Source organism: Heliconius melpomene, chromosome 8 (genome assembly GCF_056956725.1).
Source record: "Heliconius melpomene rosina isolate 202511_hmr_F chromosome 8, ASM5695672v1, whole genome shotgun sequence".
NCBI classification, from domain to species: Eukaryota; Metazoa; Arthropoda; class Insecta; order Lepidoptera; family Nymphalidae; genus Heliconius; species Heliconius melpomene.
Window position 1 is genome coordinate 8079877 of NC_140396.1, and position 19518 is coordinate 8099394.

The 19518-nt window shown below is 32.1% G+C and overlaps 3 protein-coding genes across 4 annotated transcripts; 1 reads left to right on the plus strand and 2 right to left on the minus strand.

Moving 5' to 3' along the window:
- Positions 1-88: 88 nt before the first annotated feature.
- On the minus strand, positions 89-6326 carry Bili (FERM domain-containing protein 8 Bili). 2 transcript variants are annotated; one of them, XM_085189236.1, is made up of 12 exons: positions 6145-6326; positions 5960-6077; positions 5650-5864; positions 4963-5088; positions 4412-4651; positions 3930-4095; positions 3387-3548; positions 2863-3048; positions 2402-2531; positions 1932-2072; positions 1742-1859; positions 89-910 (listed from the first exon to the last, which is right to left on the minus strand). In XM_085189236.1, the coding sequence occupies exons 2-12, from the start codon at positions 6073-6075 to the stop codon at positions 726-728; spliced, it is 1785 nt and encodes a 594-aa protein (XP_085045362.1). In that variant the 5' UTR covers positions 6076-6077; positions 6145-6326; the 3' UTR covers positions 89-725. The 2 variants fall into 2 exon arrangements, with proteins under 2 accessions (XP_085045362.1, XP_085045361.1); XM_085189235.1 differs by having other exon boundaries at positions 5960-6326.
- Positions 6327-6575: 249 nt separating this feature from the next.
- Positions 6576-8569, plus strand: Saysd1 (SAYSVFN motif domain containing 1). Its single transcript, XM_085189140.1, has 2 exons — positions 6576-7074; positions 7167-8569. Exons 1-2 carry the CDS (start codon positions 6910-6912, stop codon positions 7578-7580), a joined length of 579 nt encoding a protein of 192 aa, XP_085045266.1. The 5' UTR covers positions 6576-6909; the 3' UTR covers positions 7581-8569.
- Positions 8570-8868: 299 nt separating this feature from the next.
- Positions 8869-18993, minus strand: LOC146536975 (post-GPI attachment to proteins factor 6). The gene is made up of 4 exons (XM_085189139.1): positions 18511-18993; positions 16683-16931; positions 13426-14568; positions 8869-13045 (listed from the first exon to the last, which is right to left on the minus strand). Exons 1-4 carry the CDS (start codon positions 18806-18808, stop codon positions 12324-12326), a joined length of 2412 nt encoding a protein of 803 aa, XP_085045265.1. The 5' UTR covers positions 18809-18993; the 3' UTR covers positions 8869-12323.
- Positions 18994-19518: the final 525 nt, after the last annotated feature.

Genomic DNA, 19518 nt, shown 5'->3' on the forward strand with positions numbered 1-19518 from the left:
TAAAATAATTATATCTCCCAAATTAGAAAGACAAAATAAAAATAACATTACACACATACTATAATGGGCAAAGAAAACAAAACCAATCTTTCTCTTATCAAACAATATATATAAAATACAGGTGTACAGGTATTCAATGATTAAAGATCCTATATTTATCCTATATTTCTAGAATAGCCCGAGCTAATATCTGTCGTGGGTCTTCAGGGAGTTCTAAAGGGAGGTTGAGATCTCCTGAAGGGTCCATATCCTCTGCCTCTAAAGTCAATGTTTTTTAAAAATTGTCTAAGAGATTGAGCGGGGCAAACCCCATGAAATCATGTGAGGATTAAAACCATCTTGTGTTTCATCTGGCCTCTTTTTTCAGCTTGCGGGAGGGTTCAGAGAAGAATGTAGTAGTTTGCGTGTCTATTCCATGTCCTCTCACCTCCCTCGGTACTTCTCTACCACTCTCTCACTACTTTAGCACATCACCGCAGGACTGGGAGACCGTCTTTCCATTCCGTTCGACGGCCGCAAGCGAAGCTTCGAGTCCCACCTGAGACACCCTTACCGCCGTCGGCATCATCAAAAGCAGCCACTTGCCAATTTTCATGGGACAAAGAACCGTCTTCCCCACCCACCTAGTGCCGCTGTTAAAGCCAGTAGGACTAACACCATTAACGTCAAGTTAAAAAAAACCCACTGTATAACCCAATATAAGTAGACGTCCTCAATTGCCAGTCTCAGTGCCGGGGCAGCACCCAGGCGGGCTGCGTGTGGCGCAGGCCGGCATGCCAGTCGCCGGCACCACCCAGCAGATGCCCGCGTCCGTCGTGCGTAGCCAACGCCAGCCGTGACAACTTGTTGGCGAGCCGCCGGCACGGGGAGTCCGGCCGCGCCAGCGGGGGTAGTGAGATGCTGCCGGAGTCTGTGCATGACGGATGGAAATTAAAAATTACACGTCTGGGTTTGAATCAACGTTGCCAGATATCTCGATTTTGGCGGACGTCCTGATTTCTAGCTCAAAATTTAAATGACCCAAGCTGGACAGACATGGTCCCGGTTTTCGTGAATTACTTTTTTTATTTTTTTATAATAAGTTACTAACAATGCCTACTCCGAGACATAAATCTGGCAACGCTGGTTTAAGTATTCTATTCGGGAAATTTTCCGTTGGTATTGAATTCTACCACTCAAGACGGAATAGGGAATGGAGTGTCTAACAGTAGATTTCTTTGGCCTAAATTCCTGCTAATAATATACGGGATACAACGTGAAGTTAAAAAAAATACACTATATAACTTTAGTTACACCTAAGAGAATAAAAAAACGTTTCATATTATGTACTCTCAACTATTTTTTTTCAAGTTCTATATTTGTTCGTAGAACAGGGTAGCCAGAAAAACCTCTTGTCTAGATATTCAGTTGAGTGAAAAAAAACTAAACATTGCCTTACGAAATCAAAGAAATGAATATAATTTGTCGCACCAATCGAACCCTCAACTGTAGGATCAAACAACATAATACTCCACAAAGATAAAATAATAATAAAATAATATTTATACAGGTGTAACGCAATCGACGGATCAACAGTAGTCTATGAGTAAGGAAGGGACCTCAATACCTATCCATTTCACCCTCATGTATGTTTAACGATTTTAAATAGTTCAGCAGATATTAGAGAATTTATGATATTTTAGGAAAATTCGGATTCATAAAGAAAATTGGCTAATACAGCCCGGCCGTTCAAGAACCTTACCAGAATGATAATCATAGTTAGCGTGATCGCTCGGTGTCTCTTGTCCAAGCCTCTTTCTGTATTCTCCAGCAAAATATTCTATTAGAGTATCCATCATTACTGCTTGTTTTGAAAATACCTGACAATAAAAATTTTACTGTTACTACTAGAAAGTTAACTTAAGTTTATATAGTAATAAATAATATAATACCTGTAATATTTTAGAAACTCGTAAACCATTTTCAACCACCATAAACTGTAAGAAGAGGCACGGTAGACAATCTTCATTGTCATCTGAAGGCAATCCTATATCCCATGAGAGCTCTTCATATAGCAGTCCTAGTAGAACCGTCTGGAAATAGAAAAACGTTTTTTTTATATAATCATATACTATCCCGCGGGGTAGGCAGAGAGTACATTCCATTATCCCACACATCGCCTAAATTTTGTATGTGGAATAGATGCAACTATTTATCAGTTGTGGATTCGATTGCCACTGGGAGAAATGAAAAGAATTACAAAATAATTTCGACATTGGAAATCCAATATATATTATAATATATTTAAAAAATATTTTTGACAGTGGGGAGTGGAATGTCTTGGTACTGAGTTACCCCACAATACTAAACAAGAGTAAAGAAAGTAAAGTTTTAAAAAAATAAAATATTGGCAAAAACTTACACTTTCAGTGTCATCGATGACATAAACTCCATTCGAATTAACAGCAACTAGTACGGGAATATCCTCATGAGTAAGGAGACTAGTTAAGCTTCTTACTGGCTGTTCTATTTGACCTTGGAAGAATGCTGCCCTGAAGTTAAAAAATATATAATGTTTATATTATCTTTCTTTCTTTTATTTTTATTTTTCGCTTCACGCTGTATTAGGGTAGGCAGAGGGAGTCTGGAAACTTAGTTATAAGACACTCTGTTCTCATTAAAAAACTTCCGTTCCTTACTTTCCGCTGAATTTTTGAAGTATTACGTGTTGAATGGCGGATATCAACGCCACGCCTTGCTTCGTTACCAGAGCGAGCAAAAGAGAATCAAACCCACAATAAGTCTCCTTTACAGTCGCGCTCTTGTGCCATAATATATTTTCCTTAGCTGTACGCTGCATCCTGCATATACATAAATACTAACCCATAAGTAGGTAAAGTCCGGGTATGCGATAAGTATTTATGTCTTAGTTTCCTAGGTGGTGCGGCGGGGGGACGCTGTGCCTGTTCCAGGAGTTTGGCCTCGGGACTTCCCTTCCTCCCTGCGGGGAGGAATCTCGTCCAGCGACCTGATCTTGCGTGTTGGGGTAGGTATTTGTCTTGTTGTTCCCTGGAGTTTTGTATAAAGAATTAAGTTAAGTTAGAAATTATTTTTTGTAGCTTCTCGAACATATTAAGATATTCAGAGGGAATGTAGTGTTAAGGCACTCCGTTCCCCATTAACACACTTCCGTTCCCCATTTGAGTTTGCCTCGTGGCGATTTATGGCGGAAATTTTATTTTTTTAATATTTTCAGTTACTCCTATGCGTCTGGTAAGAATGGTCACCCAACACGCATTGTCTCGAAAATTTTTCGTAAAGTGAGTAACGGAATGTTTTAACACTAAATTCACTCTGCCTGCTATATGCGGGCTACAGTGTGAAGCTGATTTATTTTATTTATTTACCTAAAGAACTTAGCAGTATGCCGGTGCGGGTCGTAGGGCCCCAATTGTACCCGCGCTTGCAGGCCTCCTAACATGACCGCCTGCGCGCTCTCCAGCGGGTAGCGCCCGGTTACTACATTGTGGCGAGCCTCTTCGTAGAGAAGCTCTTGGATGCGAGAGTCTCTGGGAATATTATGAATATACTATTTTAGATCGCGCCTTTTGGGATCAACAGTCCAAGGCAAGACGCGTGGACCAAGAGGTGGAAGTTCAATTCTCGCTTTGTTCAAATGTTTACAAGTTGAATAACATTTTTTTTAAATACTATTCATATGTTTTATAGATATATTAATACAAATAAAAAAAAAAGGTTTTAATAAATTTAATTTATACAGGAGACCTATTATTAAGACACTTCACTCAGCGGAAACTACCACCGAATTCTAGAGACATTATGTTAACAAGACAGAACTTAACGTCGCGCTTTGCGTTGCTTTGAAGAAAATGAAAATATTCAATATTTCTAAAATGAAGTGGAATTGAGCTCTCTATATGTATACATACTTAATACTCTCTTCCAAATGCTTAGGGAAGAATATATTCCTCTGTAATCTCAACACCGGCTGGTCTTTGGAACGACGGGACTCTGACCCGTGGCCGTATCTCTGTAAGAGTTTCTGCCAGCTTGACCAGATACGCCATGGACAGTGGTGGGGTTTTAATTGAATTTCTATGGAAAAAGATATATAAACTAAATTAATACCTACAATGTCACATATTATTAAATAATCGTCATCGCACTTACTCATCGTCATACTTGTTACAAGAACTAGAAAATGAACATAGTTTATTGATCTAAATAGAAACCGAATCCACAAGGCCAAAACTGTTGCCTTTAGAATCAGACAGTGCGCCGCTAATATTACTATTGATAAATATTAACTTTTAATAAAAAATATTTCATGAATGTTAAGTGACTATATTGCGGAGAAATCCTCTCCACCTTCTCTACCGTATACGGGATGAACTAAGAACCATCAATTTACCTAATAAAGGACTGCACATCCACAAAGCGAAAACATTCGCAGCCAAACCCCTGGAACTCGGACTTGAGAGTCCCAATTCTTCAGTAGCGAGAACAGCATTCAAGAACCTGGATGCTGTTACGCATGAGGGTACTTCTTCAGAGCTCATCTCCACCATGATAGCGGTACGAGACATGAGATAAACGCAGGTGACCGGGTTAGAGGAACTGCTTGATGATGATGCTGTACTACCTGAGGAACCTAGATTTTTGATGTATTAGTTTAAGCCTGACCTTTCTTTCTGTGTTTAAAAATATGTAATACTTATTTATTTTGTATCATTTTATTTATTTATAATTCTTACAGTACTCAATATGCGTTACGTAACATTGTTTTTGTTGAATAGATATACCTAAGTACTTTATTTTTACGTAATTGTTTCAATAATATACAATATTTTAATTATGACTTGGTAAAAATGGTCACTTTGTTGTTAGCCCTTTAAAACATTTAAAGAGGAATAATGAAATGGAAAAACGTTAATTAAAAAAGCACCGAACAAACGAACGAACCTGGCAACGGCGGTGATATAGCGCTAGAAGAACTCCCTCCACTCGTTATAGGCTCAGTCGTGCTAAAAGATCCCGCTGCTATGCTACTTGAACCCGTTTGATTTGAGCAACTGCTTAGATTTGAACCTGCAATAGTGTCAGTTTTCTATAATACCTATGTATAATGCTAGCGGACGCTTCGCATGCTTATTTGCACCCGTATGGGTGAATTCTAAAAAACCATGAAACACGTGTTCAATGAAATATTTTTAAGAGTCTAATGGAGGTCGAAAGGGAGCGAGCCCACAACCAGTCGATTTTACATTAACACATTGTTGCCCTTCGCCACGACTGGCGTTCATAATTTGTTCGAAAATTATTGAATAATAAGGATTGAAATAATTATATGAACCACATATTCTTAACATTTTTTTAAGTGTGTTTCTACGACAAGGAAAAAAAATATTTTTAGAAAACGTATGAAGATTTGAACGCTCTCTAGCCTCATTTGAACGCCTTATTGAAAGGCGCTCCTAAGGTGCATTTTCAAGTTATGGTGCGTTTAAATTTTGTACGTTTTCTAAAAAACATATGTTTGTAAAAAGGTATACTTTTTCTTAAGGACAATGCTGACCGTGCCTCTCCATCTCTTGTTCCACGCTCTAACTTGCATTGCTATAATGTATTCTTTTATATGTAGGTACTAACCCATGACACTTTTTTCAAGTGAATCTGAAGAATTACTTTCCTTCGAATCTGGTAATGGTTTGTGCGGATCATGTTTATCCCATTCACTGTGGCGACCCAAAGGACTATAGGATAAGTGCGGTAAGCGCTGTGATACTGAATATAAGTGCGCATTCACCTCTGCTTGAAGCTTTTGACTTTGAACACTGTAGTATTCTTCACGTGAACGAAATTCACTAGAAATACAACTAAGTTATTTACTGATCTATTTTCAAAGTTAAATATTTGTAAACATTTTATGAAATACTATTATCTAAATACCAAAACTTACTTATATTGATATTCGGCTTGTATAGGATATCCTCGCCTCGAATAATCCACAGGAATAATTGTAATATAATTCCCGCTGTTGTGTTGAGTATTCGAATTTTCTCCATAAGCACCCATATCTGATTTATGATCCATTAATTTATGTGTTATTTGTATAAATTATAATATAAAGAAAATTTGCCTTACTTTTGAAGTTCTTTCGCCAATTGTCACCAATTTTGAATGTTTATTTTTGATAGTTAGTATCTACTAACTAAATGTTATGTTTATACCGAATAAAATACTTTAGTTCATCTAAGTAATCTAAATTGTAAAATATGTAAAATTTATCATCCGTCGTCAATTATTCTACTGAGAGCTCAAATATCGATCGGAATTCGCGCCGTTTTGTGTTGCTATTATATAAAATTTTAAACCGAGCCTATGATTTTTTGCCTCTGGCAATATTTCAAATACAAGTCGCTTTTCTGATAATTTTTTTTTGAAAATTAAATAAATGTAACTAATAATCAAGTGATTGCTTTTACTTCACTGAAATCATACTTAAAAATAAATAAAAAAAACTATTTATACATATTACAGATAAATAATGCAATCATATTTGACAACTTTTGACAGTACTGTCACTTACGATTACAAACAAACGTCTTCAATTTCACAATTCGACAACAGCTGCAAATCAATTATCAGTGAATAATCAAAAATATTTACGCTTTTTACATATTCACCGATTACGTTTAATAACTTATAAATAATTCCATTATGTTAGTGTATGCTGAAAGGGTTAGCTACAGTGGAAAAATTAATTCTTTACTAGTTATGTACAATACAGTATAAAATATCTTCACTAAAACATTATACTCAAAGTTGTGTAAAATAAAGTTCAAAGAATTACTGCCGATAAACATCAACAGTATATTATCTAATCGACTACAAAAAACTGACAACCTCATGGAGGCGAAACTAAGGGAATATCGCGCTTTGCGTCAACGAAAAGAAATAATAGACACTACAGAACAGGAAACTGAGAAGCCAAAGGAGAAAGTATCAAACTTTTTAATTCCAAAAATATTTAGAAATATGAACAACAAAATAAAACATGAAGAAGTTTTATTGGTAATTTTTATTAACTTTTAATACAAATTGGATTATGCTAATGTAAATAATATAATAACAATATATTCAATTAATCTTTATTTTAATTACAGTTAGAGGAAGAAGAAGAAGAAGAAGAAGTCCAAATTCAAGAACCTATTCAAAGGAACCCAATTATGCATGACCAAGAATTTATTGATCCAGTATCTGAAACTAGTGAAATTGAATCTTTTGTAGTTGAAAATCAAGAATCATGGAGATACTGTATAATAAAATGGTCCATATATGCTTTTATCTGGGTAACTTTGTATGCATTCTTTTTATATTTACAATTTGGAGCTGTGTTTTTTGTCACAACAATTTTAGTAGGGATTTGTTTAAATACAAGAACTAGGCCAAAAAAGAGAGGAGAAGTTTCAGCATATAGTGTGTTTAATGAAAACTGTGTCAGCATAGATGGAACTTTGAAAGCGGAGGAACTTCAAAGGCAAATGATTTACGGAATGGGAATTCCTAGGATATTTTAGCATTTAATTGGATATTTTATACTATTTTTATAATTTTTAAATTGTTATTTGTGGAATAACAGTAGAAGTGTGAAGGGAAAATAAAATTTTAGATAATTCAAAGAGAATATTAATGTACATGGAGAAAATTGCTATTGGAAACCATCCTAGGATAGCTTTTAAGACATGTTTGATTGTACAAAATTTTATACATTTTCTGAAATATTTTTATTTTTTATACTAGACATTGAGTGCCTTGAAATTGTCAATGTTTTAAGTCTAATAAAAGATTTTTAAAGTTTCTTCAAATATGAATGATATCATAAAAAGAAACAGTAAATAAATAACTGTTTATTTGTTACCTAAAAAACGTTAAATTTTACAATATTTTGTTACAATATCAATCAATAATCATGTACTTATTGGTTAATTTGATTTTTTTTTATATATCCACTTTAATTTATTCTATTGTAATTTTACAATGAGATTTTATTAACTTATTACTATACTAAGATTCATTTTTTTGTGTTAGAAGCTAAGAGCAGAATGTTACTTAAAAATATATAATAAAGACATTGCTGGTTAAGAATATATTTTTTTCTATAATAAAATACTAAAACAAAAATGAGGCTGGTTGTGGTGCAGGGGCACAAAGATGTGAGCGCAGAAATAAAAATATTTAATATTTCCCCAGGTGGGGAAATATTTAATATTTTTATTTCTGCGCTCTGAGTTGATGCAAAACTCTGCATTGAGTACTGCCACCTTAGGTGGTGCTTGTGAAGCTGTTCTGTTCCAAGAAACAAAAATAAGATAGATAGATATGATAATAATAAGACAGATATGATTTCAATGTCGCTTGAGAAGTTCAAGTTTCATTACCTTAATTTTATTTTATATAGTAGTTCCAAATATTTAGGTTACTTCTCGTCCACGGATTTTATTGTGATTTTATTTATTTTAAAAATGTGCTGTGCTCTTAAATTATTAATAAAGTTATGTCCATATCATTTTTTCATTTCATTTTTATAATTTGATTACTACTTTTTGAATTGAAAGAGATATAACTAAGTAGAATACATAGTTTACAGACAATAATAAATCACAACTTTCTGTTGTGGCCACAAATAACCCATAATGCCCATTTCTCTACTATATATGTAGTTTATTTCTTAATTCAATAACAATGTTATTGGAAAAAAATTAACAATCCTTAGTATATATTTTATTAAGAAATTGAAAAGTTTGAATATTACTAAAACTGGTTAAGAAATAATGGCTTATTAATAGTAAAATCAAAAACACAACAGACATGTATATAATTTATTTTTCATAAAACTCTTTAAAATAAAAACTTACATTACATCCAACTATTATTATAACATATGGCAACAAAATGTACAATAATAGCAACACATTTTAAATTATAACATTATTAATAATTATTTTTATTTCTAAATAACATTTAAAATAAAAATATGCGGATTTTATTATTTCTTTTAAGAATCTATAGATTATGGAAACATGTACTTTTTAAGCGTTTAATAAAGACATTACTGTAATAACACAGATATGAAGATTAAATCAAATTTCTGGTCCCAGTAATTAATCTTTAAGTTCTAGACACTAGAAGTATAATTCTAAAACAAATTAAAAAACTAACAATTAAAAATATGTAAAAAGCATTAATAATAATTTCATGTATGGCACTACATATTATTTTAATACAAAATAACAGTGAACTATTCAGTTATGTATTTAAATAAACTTTGGTAAATTATGTTAACAATAAATGAATCATTTAAACATATATAAATAACAAAATATTGAACCATTTTCCTTTTAAATTGACTTTTAATATAATTAATGCATTACTTAAGATATGTATTGTGATGAAGTTTAAAAAAAAATATTTTAGAACTAAATAAATTTATCTTATTGAATTTATTTCCTATTTCAAGTCTTTACCTTACAATAATCTACGTATTCATATTATATCTTCTAATTCATTTTTTTATTTAAGATTTAAAATTTACGTGAAATAATGATAATTACAATATTTTTATTAAGAAAAAATAAAATAATTACAATATATTTTTTAAATTCAGTTTTTTATTCATTTATTTATGTTATTAATTTCATTTTCCTGCATTGTTTATGTAAATAGTATATATAATACATAATTGGGAAATATTTTTATCTACTATTAATATAGTAGATAAACTATAATCATTTATTTTATTACCTAGTACAACATTCTTTGTTAAAAATAAATTAGCAGTCACGTACCAGACTTTGTCTTTTCTATAATACAACATATTTTAAGAGTATGTCGGTAAAGTAGAACTATAAATAATGTTTCTACTTATAAATAAATAAAATTTTCATCTGTGATAAATTCTAAACAATAACAATTTACACTATATTTAAAAAATAAATGCTATTTATTATTGTGCGATTGCAATGCAGGTAACCTCCTTAACTTAATAATTAAAAATAAATATTTGAAAAGTTTGCCAAGCATATAATATGCACCGGTATTACAGATAAAAAATTAAATCTTAAACTTTTTTTGCATTTTTAAAGTGTTAAACCACACTTAGGACACGAAATTTTTTGTAAAAAAGCATTAAAAAAAATAAATACTTTTGCTACAAAAAATCTTGTGTCCTAAATTACTACGAAAAATTTGAACTCGCGCGTCTTGAAAACCGACCAAACGTTTTAACGGCTAAACCATATGTACTTTCTTAGCAGAGAGCTTAATTGGTTTCCAAGAGGATTACGCTACGTTCAAATTTTTTGTCTTTTCTTAAAAAATATAAATCTGAAGCACTTAAAAATCTATTATTAGAACGACAGTTATGAAAGTGGACGTTATAAGGCACCAAGAATGTTTAGAATATAAATTTTGGACTTTTCAGCGGCTTAGACGAGAAACGACCGTTATCCACTTCCAATCAATATTAGGTACTTTATTATATATATTTTCTAAAGATAAAGCTAGGTATATATTATGTATTTTTTATGAAGTTACAGGTACATAATAACGACAATATAAAATATAATGATAAAATTAACATATTAATCTGTGTGAATCAATTAACAAATTAATATATTTATTGGCTAATAACATTTAGTTTGTGCTATATAAAATGTATACTCTGTAGAAGATGCAAGGAACTAAATAACAATTTAAATTGTAACCCTATTAGGAAAATTATTTTATTTATATTAAAAGATCTGTTACGCTTTATAAAATTCAATTATTTGCTGTTCTATTTGAACGAAGATCACATCATGTGTGAAAAAAATTCTCAAACATAGTTCAAATAGGTCACACTGAAGTTAAATCAGTGGAATTTGTAGTACTTTTACAGAATAAGACTTCCATGGGCGTATCTAGAGATATTTTCTCTTTTATTTCTTATTTTCTGAGGTCTTTTTTTGCTAATAAAATTTCTGGGGTTGGCCACCAGACTATTTTGGGGACGGCACGGACCACCCTAAAGCCATGCTTACATTTCTGTGATAGGGGAATTAAAAACGAATATTCTAATCATATTAACCTTGTTACATTTCTTATGTTAGGATTTAAAAAATTTGAACTTACTTATTTTCGAAATATTCTAATGGCACTAAAAGGAATGTGTTTTTTCTAAATACAAAATGGTCAGTGAGTTTTATTTATTGCACATAAAATGAACCATTTTTATTATTCTTTCATTTTATTAGTCATTTAGTGTTTTAAATTTATGTCTCTTGACAGTTTTTTATATAACATTCATGTACTTAATGAAAATATTAACAAAATTCTGTGAAGTTTTCATACTCTACAATAAAATCTTCGATTGTCACTATTTGACGTGTTCGTTAAATAAAAAGTGCTGTATAAAAATTAAGGAATATTGTAAGACATCGTCATAGATATCGTGTAGTCATTTTTTACCATTCCATTAAATCTAAAACTGAACTAAACGAAAAATAACATTATTTATACGTATACGTTTTGTTCATTATTCTGGTCAGTCAATGGAAATATAAATATAAAAAATATTTGTCAAAACTCAAAAAAATAACATAATCGAAATTAGAGGCACGGTATTTACATAATATTTAAAAACAGACTACTATATGAGTAAAAATATAAATATAATTAAAAATAGTAAACATTAGTTATTATAATGAATCAAAATAAAAATCTTTGTATAAGTAAAATTTTAAGAAAAAATGTTAACTACCCCACTTATATTTTTAACTACAGACAAGCTTTTTCAAGCTGTTAAAATTAATAACATTGTAAAATAATAATTTCAGATACGTATTGAGGTTTTGGCAAGAAATGGCTCTAACCAAAATATTATCTTCTAAAATAAAGAGTATTTGTTTTAGGAATTCGTAAAAACACTACTATTATATTGTCATTACATTTTAGTATAGCTTAGAATTTATCTAAATACAGGGAATTATTTAGTATTCATTTGACTAGGGAGAGTTATTTTGACGTGAAATTAACATTTTGTTCTTAGAAACTACCATAGACACTCGATACTTCCACTTTCGGCCAAATACATGGCCTTTACTACTAATTGATAATAATTATTTAATACTAAACTAAACAAACATCATATAAAATATCAGCACATTTAGACATCCAAAAAGATTTTTGGTACAACAACTATCTAACACCAAAATAGCCCAAATATAATGAAGAAAAACTGAACAGTTTTTTCCAAACATAACCAATATATTTCTGTATATAATTTACGAACTACGGGTTCTGGTAAAGGCATTGCACAGAGACGAGGTACAAAAGTCCTGGCGCGGCAAAAACGGGTTGGCGTCGCGTCGTTTACTGTCAGGCAGCAAGAAAACCACACTCACAGCAATAATCATATGCCAGAACGAATGAACTATCTTATAATTTTGCTCGGTTTGCAGAAACGCGTAACAAATCAACCCTATTGATACCAAAGCGAGACCTAAAGGCATGTATATAGTGTAATACGTCCGCGGAAATCTCATCAATTTAGTCTTATCGTAGTCCAAATACCAACTTATGAAAATAGTTAATGCTCCAAAAGCAACGGGAAACGCGAAAGCGAAGAACGAATGCATATTCCACGTAGTCAATAAAGCAATAACAATAGCACCTATAATTTGCAGGAAAGAACGAAGTTTTATACTAATAATGCTCATTGCTAACAGAGTCACCCAAAAAGACATGAGACCGCAGTAGAAATCACCAAATTGCAGGATATTACCACGTATAATACAATAAGCTACTTGGGCTGGAGCATCGCAAGCGTGGTAAAAGGTGGAAAATATCATAGTAAATCCGTACATGACTGCTTCGATGAAATATAAACGTATGGTCGCTATGTAAATGGAGAAAAAGAAGAGAAGGTTACTTAACGTTAGAAGGAGAACGGCGACAATCATGTACATGTGACTGTCTATCCTTGAATCGTCTGAGCAATCCCAACCTGGAATGAAATTATTTTTTAAAATATAAATATATAAAAATAGAATAATCTATGAGCAATTTTTATTATCTGATTATTTAAAGAAAATATTTGTTATTGTTTTTTATCAATATCAAGATAATACAATAAATTGAATTTGTAATTGTAATCTACAAAACAAATATAGAAGATTCACACCAATAATAACACAATCAATATCTTTTTGATTGAACGTGAAATTATTGGATTAAAATCACATTCGGGAATAAAATTTTATATATATATTTATGTCTGTATATACTGATTAAAGTCACTAAGTATATAGAATATTTAGGACGGAGTGACCTATTATTATCAGAATCTATGCTAGAATAGTAATAATAATCAAAAGAAATACATACCACCATATCCAGCAGAACAAGAACAGTACGATATCACAATTCCGTTGAAAGTGTTATAACCACAGTTGCCATGGTTACTGCATCTCCCGTTAACACAAGATGTCGACGACACAGACACAATCACTGACGCATTACAATCTGTTTCACCCTCCCTTGTTTCTGTATCACTTGGCATTACATTCCGTTCCGTATCCGTTACTTTCGTGTCAACATAATACTTGGTTCCGTTATCAGATGTACGACAAGGGCATACGACGCTGTCGCAGAATAATCTAAGGGTTAAATACCATAAGCCACCTTCTGGATATGGAATTATTAGTTTGTCGTAAATAGATTCAGAATCTGTGCTATTTAGAACGAACAGAGCAGGTTTTAAGCGATCATTATATTGGCATTGGCCATTTTTTAACGGAATACTAGCATGATCGATATCCAAGCAAATTACTAGTCTAAGAAATTTATTTTCTTCCGTAAATTCTAGAAGAGACCCTTTTTGTAACTCCCTTTTATATCCCATGTAGTATTTCAAGCTCATAACCATGCTAGCTTCAATTGCCAAGCTACCACCGATATCTATGAACTGGTTTATTTCAAATCTCAAAGTTCTAACTTCGTTTGAGCTTATATTGACTAAACTGGTAACATCTCCTAGAGCGGTAGTAGCTATGCCGTAGTCAAAAGTAAAAAATCTGTCCTTGTCGTCTCTCATGAGGTCCACCAACACTACGTTATCAGCTTCATCATAATTCTTAGCGTACGATTCACAGTCAGCTATATGAGACGTATTGCCTTCTATAGATTCTATAAGAATGAAATGTGCTGCAGTTGGATGTGTATGGAAATTGATGATTTGCTCATTATTCAGTCTTGGATCGAAAACGCAATATAATATATAATTATTATCTGTGGGAAAAGATTCTGATTCTACACGAACTGTCACTTTTTTGTTTGTCGTTGTTGTATTGACGATGTTTATATCTAATTTTAGTGGTTCCAAGCTGTCTTCAGCACGACATTTGTAAAGTGCTGGTAGAGATGCATAATCAACTGTTAATCGTTTGTAGCAGTTAGTGTAACGCGAGGACTCATCGACTTTTGTTTGTAGATCTGTGTACAAAATGGTGTTGCAAGCCGCTACCAAACCTGTAAGATAAATGATTAAGCATTTAGGCAAATATTCACACATATTCTTAAAGTACTAAATAATTATTTTAACATGTTCTAACAATGAGGCAGTCGTGCACATGGTTGTGACTGTAAAGGTACCTAACGGTTGCGCGTTCGATTCCCACTCGGGAGAGTGGATTTTTATTTATTATTATTTTCATTTCTTCGCTTTGATAACAAAGCAATGGTCAGAGTTAAGTTCCGCCACTCAACACGCAATGCGTCGAGTATTCGGCAGAAATTGGGGAACGGAGTGTCTTAACACTAGGTTCCCTCTGCCTACCCTGCTAGATACGGGATACAGCGTGAAGCTGAAAAAATTTTAACATTCTGCAAAAAAAAACCATGTGGTTGAGAATTTGTGCTCGATGGAACTGAGCCCTAACTAAGCATTTTCATTAATTGAGAGAACAATTAGGATTAACTAAGAATAAGTGAAGTAACAACTCGATAATTGCGAAATTATACATACTCCGTTCTTAAATTTCCGTCCATTTAAGCGACGAAACTTAAGGCCGTCAATTATTTTACTCTAGTGTCTACTATCAATGTTTCGTTTCCCTAAAACTAATTTTAAAAAAATATTTCAGCCTCTCGCTATATCCCACAAACAGCAGGGTAGACAAAATGAATCTAGTGTTAAGACACTCGTTGCGTGTTGAGTGTTGGAACTCAACTCAACGCCGCGCTTTTCCTGGACACCACAGGAAAGAAATGAAAATATCAAATATTTCATTTCCTAATAGTCATTTTTCATTCGAGTTATAATCGACAAGCTATCCCGCAATCCCACAAGCTATCGCGTTTATAATCGCGCGCTCATTGCCTCTACGCCACGAGTGGCCTCACGTATTATTTAGCTTTATAATAATATGACTGACCAGATAGATCTTGTTTTAGAGTAATTATAGCGCATATAAAACCAACTAGGTAATTATACCTAATGATTAGAGACGTTGTTAAATATATTTACCTTTACATGTAACTATGTGAACAACTGTTGATATAATTATATAACTACCCACCTAGGGCTTAATATCTTTGTATAGGTATTTTGTATTTATCAATATGATAGAAGAGTGAATGGCAAGAGAGGAAGTGGAGACCTAAGTTGATTTTTAAGAAAACTCTATCTATCCCGCTGGTTATAAAGCATAAAGCTTAATAAAGAAATTACAAAGGATAATCTTTATCGTTTTGTTTATTCATGACTGGATATGAACTCCAATTATACATATAATAAATATAGTAAGTCCATAGAATATATTATAGGTACATACTGTTTACAGAGCAATGTGCTGGCCAGCAACAGCCAGTTAGGACACCTACAGTACAGTAATTGAATAAAATAAGCCACGCTTACAAGTGGGTCGGATGTTGTCACAATCACTGCGTTGACGAGGCCACTGTAGGGCATGCATCATTGTTACTCTATTATGCATTCTGATTCGGATTTGTGTATACAAAAATTTATATGTGATATTTATTTTTATTTATTAAAATAGGAAAATAAAGGGAAAAAGAAATATAATATACAATTGACGCACAAAAGTCGGTCTTATTGTTAATCAGCGATTTCTATCGGAAAACTTATGGGTTAGGAAATTCGTATGATAATAAGTAAAAGGTATTATTAATACAATATATCTGAAAAGCCTTAAAGCTTAATCACGACATAATTATGAATAATTTCAGGATTAAATCGAAAATGCGTTATCAAATGTAAAAAATATTTGTTTGTAAAATTGATAATATTAGCGTAAAAAAATATTCGAAAACCTAGAAAGGGATAACTTGTTTCTACATTCTTTCTACCAAGACAAGCAGCGGCGTCGAGTTCCGCAACAGAATATCTCGAATTTGGTGAGAACGTGGTGAAAGTAGTGTCTTGACATTAGATTCTCCGTTACTGCCACCGCGTAACATCACGCAGCGAAATTTTACAAAGCAGTAACTTTGGAAATCCTGACTCGATTTTGATAAAACAAAAACAACGAATACTTGCTCGAGTACGCGCATTAAATGCAGTAACTTTATAATAAAATTTTGATGTATTGGTGTGACTTATTATACACAATATAAGAACTTACCTTGTTGTTCAACTTTTTGCGTTCTTGGATCTTCCCATTTAATATACGCCATGGCATACCATATACCGGGCTTGGGGTTTGGCATCGAAAACGTTATATTCGACGCATCAGATGTAAGATTTAATGTGTACATAATATGGCGAGAATCTACATCTATGAAACCCTTTGGAAACGGGTATCCATCCGGATTGACGGTTGGAAAAGAACCGTGTTTTAGATGTACAATCACCTCTTGTGGGCTGCAGGATCCTAAGAAAAAAAAATTAATGAAATGTTTTCTTTTTATTTTGTAAATAATGTAATTTTGTTAGATTCACACATTTCCTACTAACAGGGGTTCCTCACTTCTTAGCCAATTATTTATGAAGCAACAAATAAGTTCAACATCACACTTTGCCAAATCAGACACAAGAGAAGAAAATTGTTGAAAGCCAGTCGTAGCATAGGGCCAAAAAGTGAGAGGTAAACGCTACAGCTTGCAGGTTGATTTGTCAATCTATGTAATATATACTCAGATAAAAAAAAACCGGAATCCATGTATTTACCAAGGCAAATAGAAGCTCATATCTAATAAGCAACAATTGCATCACAAATTTAGTAAGTGGGATGACATGTTAGAACATATTATGAACTTCCTGCCATTATATGAAACAGTATAGCTCAAGTAAAGATGTTCTTTATATAAAATATAAATGTTATAATCATTTTAGTTGTTGTCCCTACTAATATTTATATTATTTTTTATGATTACATTATATTCCAAACATAGCATACCCTGCTATAGGTAATAGAGGGAACCTGGGAACCTAATGTTAAGAGAATCCGCTGCCTACGTTACTCGTTTGCCGTTACGAAAATATCGGTCAACAAAATTGAACTAGAGAAAATGAATTATTATATGTGCTCTAGTATCAAGGCAAAGGCACGGGCTACATTGTCACTCAATATCTCGAAAATTTAACGGGAAGTAGAGAATGGAGTATCTTAACACTGGGTTTCCTCTGCCTACCCTGAAATATGAGGAATATAAAGTGAGGCTATAAAGGCTTTTTATTGAATGGTTTATTTTTATTTCTTGCACTATCAAGATAATGTGTGTGTTTATAATCACCACTCAAGACAATGTCAATGTCTGTCAGACCGCAAAATGGAAAACAGAAAGCTTGCTCTGTCTACCATACTTTCCAGCCTAAGGCACGATGGTAAACATATAGTATAGTTTATTACCAATAAAAAAGAAAATTACATCCTCTATTTGTATCACACTTATAAACCACTTTTAATTTTATTGTAAAGAAATTTAATTCATATTACAAAGAAAAGTATGTAATTAGTATTAAAGGGAAGTATGTATCTACTTATACTATGACTATGATAATACTGATATATATGATAAAACTGTTAAACCAGACTACATAATATGATTGCAAAGAGTGACTAACTTTTGACTTGAAATTATACATATTCAAAAAAATATATTTTTTGTTGATGTTTTAGTATTTTTCTTTCATTATCAAGGTTTATTAATAATCTTATTTGAACACAATGAAGGTAAAACATAGTCTTATCTTATCACTTTCGTATTAATTACAAGAATAAATTTATTTTTAATGGATAGTCTTATGATATTGATATCTGTAAAATTAATTAAATTATTATACTTTCTAATAGATAACATACTATATTGTAAACATAATATATTGTATTGTAATATATTATATGTATATTGTGAAATTTTCATTTGAAAAGATGCTCTAAGAACAAATTAAAATTATAATAACTTTATTTAAGCAACAAACTTTACAAGTCTGCTGTATCGTTATAATACCTATGTTATTAAGGTGCAGCTCCTCAGATTGGAATGTGAAACGGGCATCAATAACATCATTAACAACTCGATAAAATACGAGGGACACCGTACGATAACTCCTGTACATATAAATGTCGATTCCGACATGCCTGGTAACCAATTGATATCCTTCTAAAATGACAGGACGTGCGCTCATTAGCTGTTCAATCATTCTTCTCTTCTTATCTTCAATCTCAGCATCAGTATCACCATTGCCGGCCACATAATAAACAAGAAACACTAATATATAAACAATTCTTAATTTACACTTTAACATTATTTACAATTTTAATTATGTATTATTTATAAATCTGTGTTATTTTATCATTTGTGTATGTTTGGGATTTGACTGTAAATTTAGTCCAAATTTATATATTTTTTATTTTTTTCCTAAATTAAAACATTACTCGGACGTCGCCGATCGATAGACTTGCGTTAAGCGCTGTTATCTTGTGACAATTGGAATTTGACGTGTGACACTGACATTTGACAACAATTTTTTTTTTCATGCTATGCCAAGCTATGGTTCAGTTCATAGCTAATCACATATTCATATGATAATATGACAAATTAAATTGGACATGTGTAATTATATTAACATGCAGTTTGTCATTTGCCACTCAGTAAACGTCATAGCAAAAAATAGCATTAATTTTTTAACGAAATAAAATGTTTTTGATTTGTCTGTATTTTGATATGCCATTTTATTCAAAATTCAATAGATGCCAACATTGCAAATAATATGCAAGTTTTCTACAAAAATGTTTTATGCCTGTAACTCTCCGATGAATTTAATGAAAAATTAAATAAACTTGATCTCTTTATTGCTTGTAATATAATACTTTGTACTGATGCTATTTTAATGTCATTGCGGTTACCTATTTATATATATTTTTTAGTTAAATTTTACAGTAGATGGTTTATAACTTTATACCGTATGTCAAAATGGCATGGATGGAAACATTTTAGATTTTACTTAATATTTTA

What these genes read in the sequence shown, in the direction of transcription:
- Bili (XM_085189235.1), bottom strand. Translation starts at nt 6,093, where the DNA reads ATGGATCATAAATCAGATATGGGTGCTTATGGAGAAAATTCGAATACT. An exon ending in CAAGCCGAATATCAATATAA is followed by an intron (nt 5,865 to 5,959) that starts GTAAGTTTTGGT and finishes TTGTATTTCTAG; the next exon opens with TGAATTTCGTTCACGTGAAG. An exon ending in ACTTGAAAAAAGTGTCATGG is followed by an intron (nt 5,089 to 5,649) that starts GTTAGTACCTAC and finishes ACACTATTGCAG; the next exon opens with GTTCAAATCTAAGCAGTTGC.
- LOC146536975 (XM_085189139.1), bottom strand. Translation starts at nt 18,808, where the DNA reads ATGTTAAAGTGTAAATTAAGAATTGTTTATATATTAGTGTTTCTTGTT. An exon ending in GCTGCACCTTAATAACATAG is followed by an intron (nt 16,932 to 18,510) that starts GTATTATAACGA and finishes TTTTTTTCTTAG; the next exon opens with GATCCTGCAGCCCACAAGAG. An exon ending in GCAAAAAGTTGAACAACAAG is followed by an intron (nt 14,569 to 16,682) that starts GTAAGTTCTTAT and finishes TTTATCTTACAG; the next exon opens with GTTTGGTAGCGGCTTGCAAC.
- Saysd1 (XM_085189140.1), top strand. Translation starts at nt 6,910, where the DNA reads ATGGAGGCGAAACTAAGGGAATATCGCGCTTTGCGTCAACGAAAAGAA. An exon ending in AACATGAAGAAGTTTTATTG is followed by an intron (nt 7,075 to 7,166) that starts GTAATTTTTATT and finishes TTTTAATTACAG; the next exon opens with TTAGAGGAAGAAGAAGAAGA.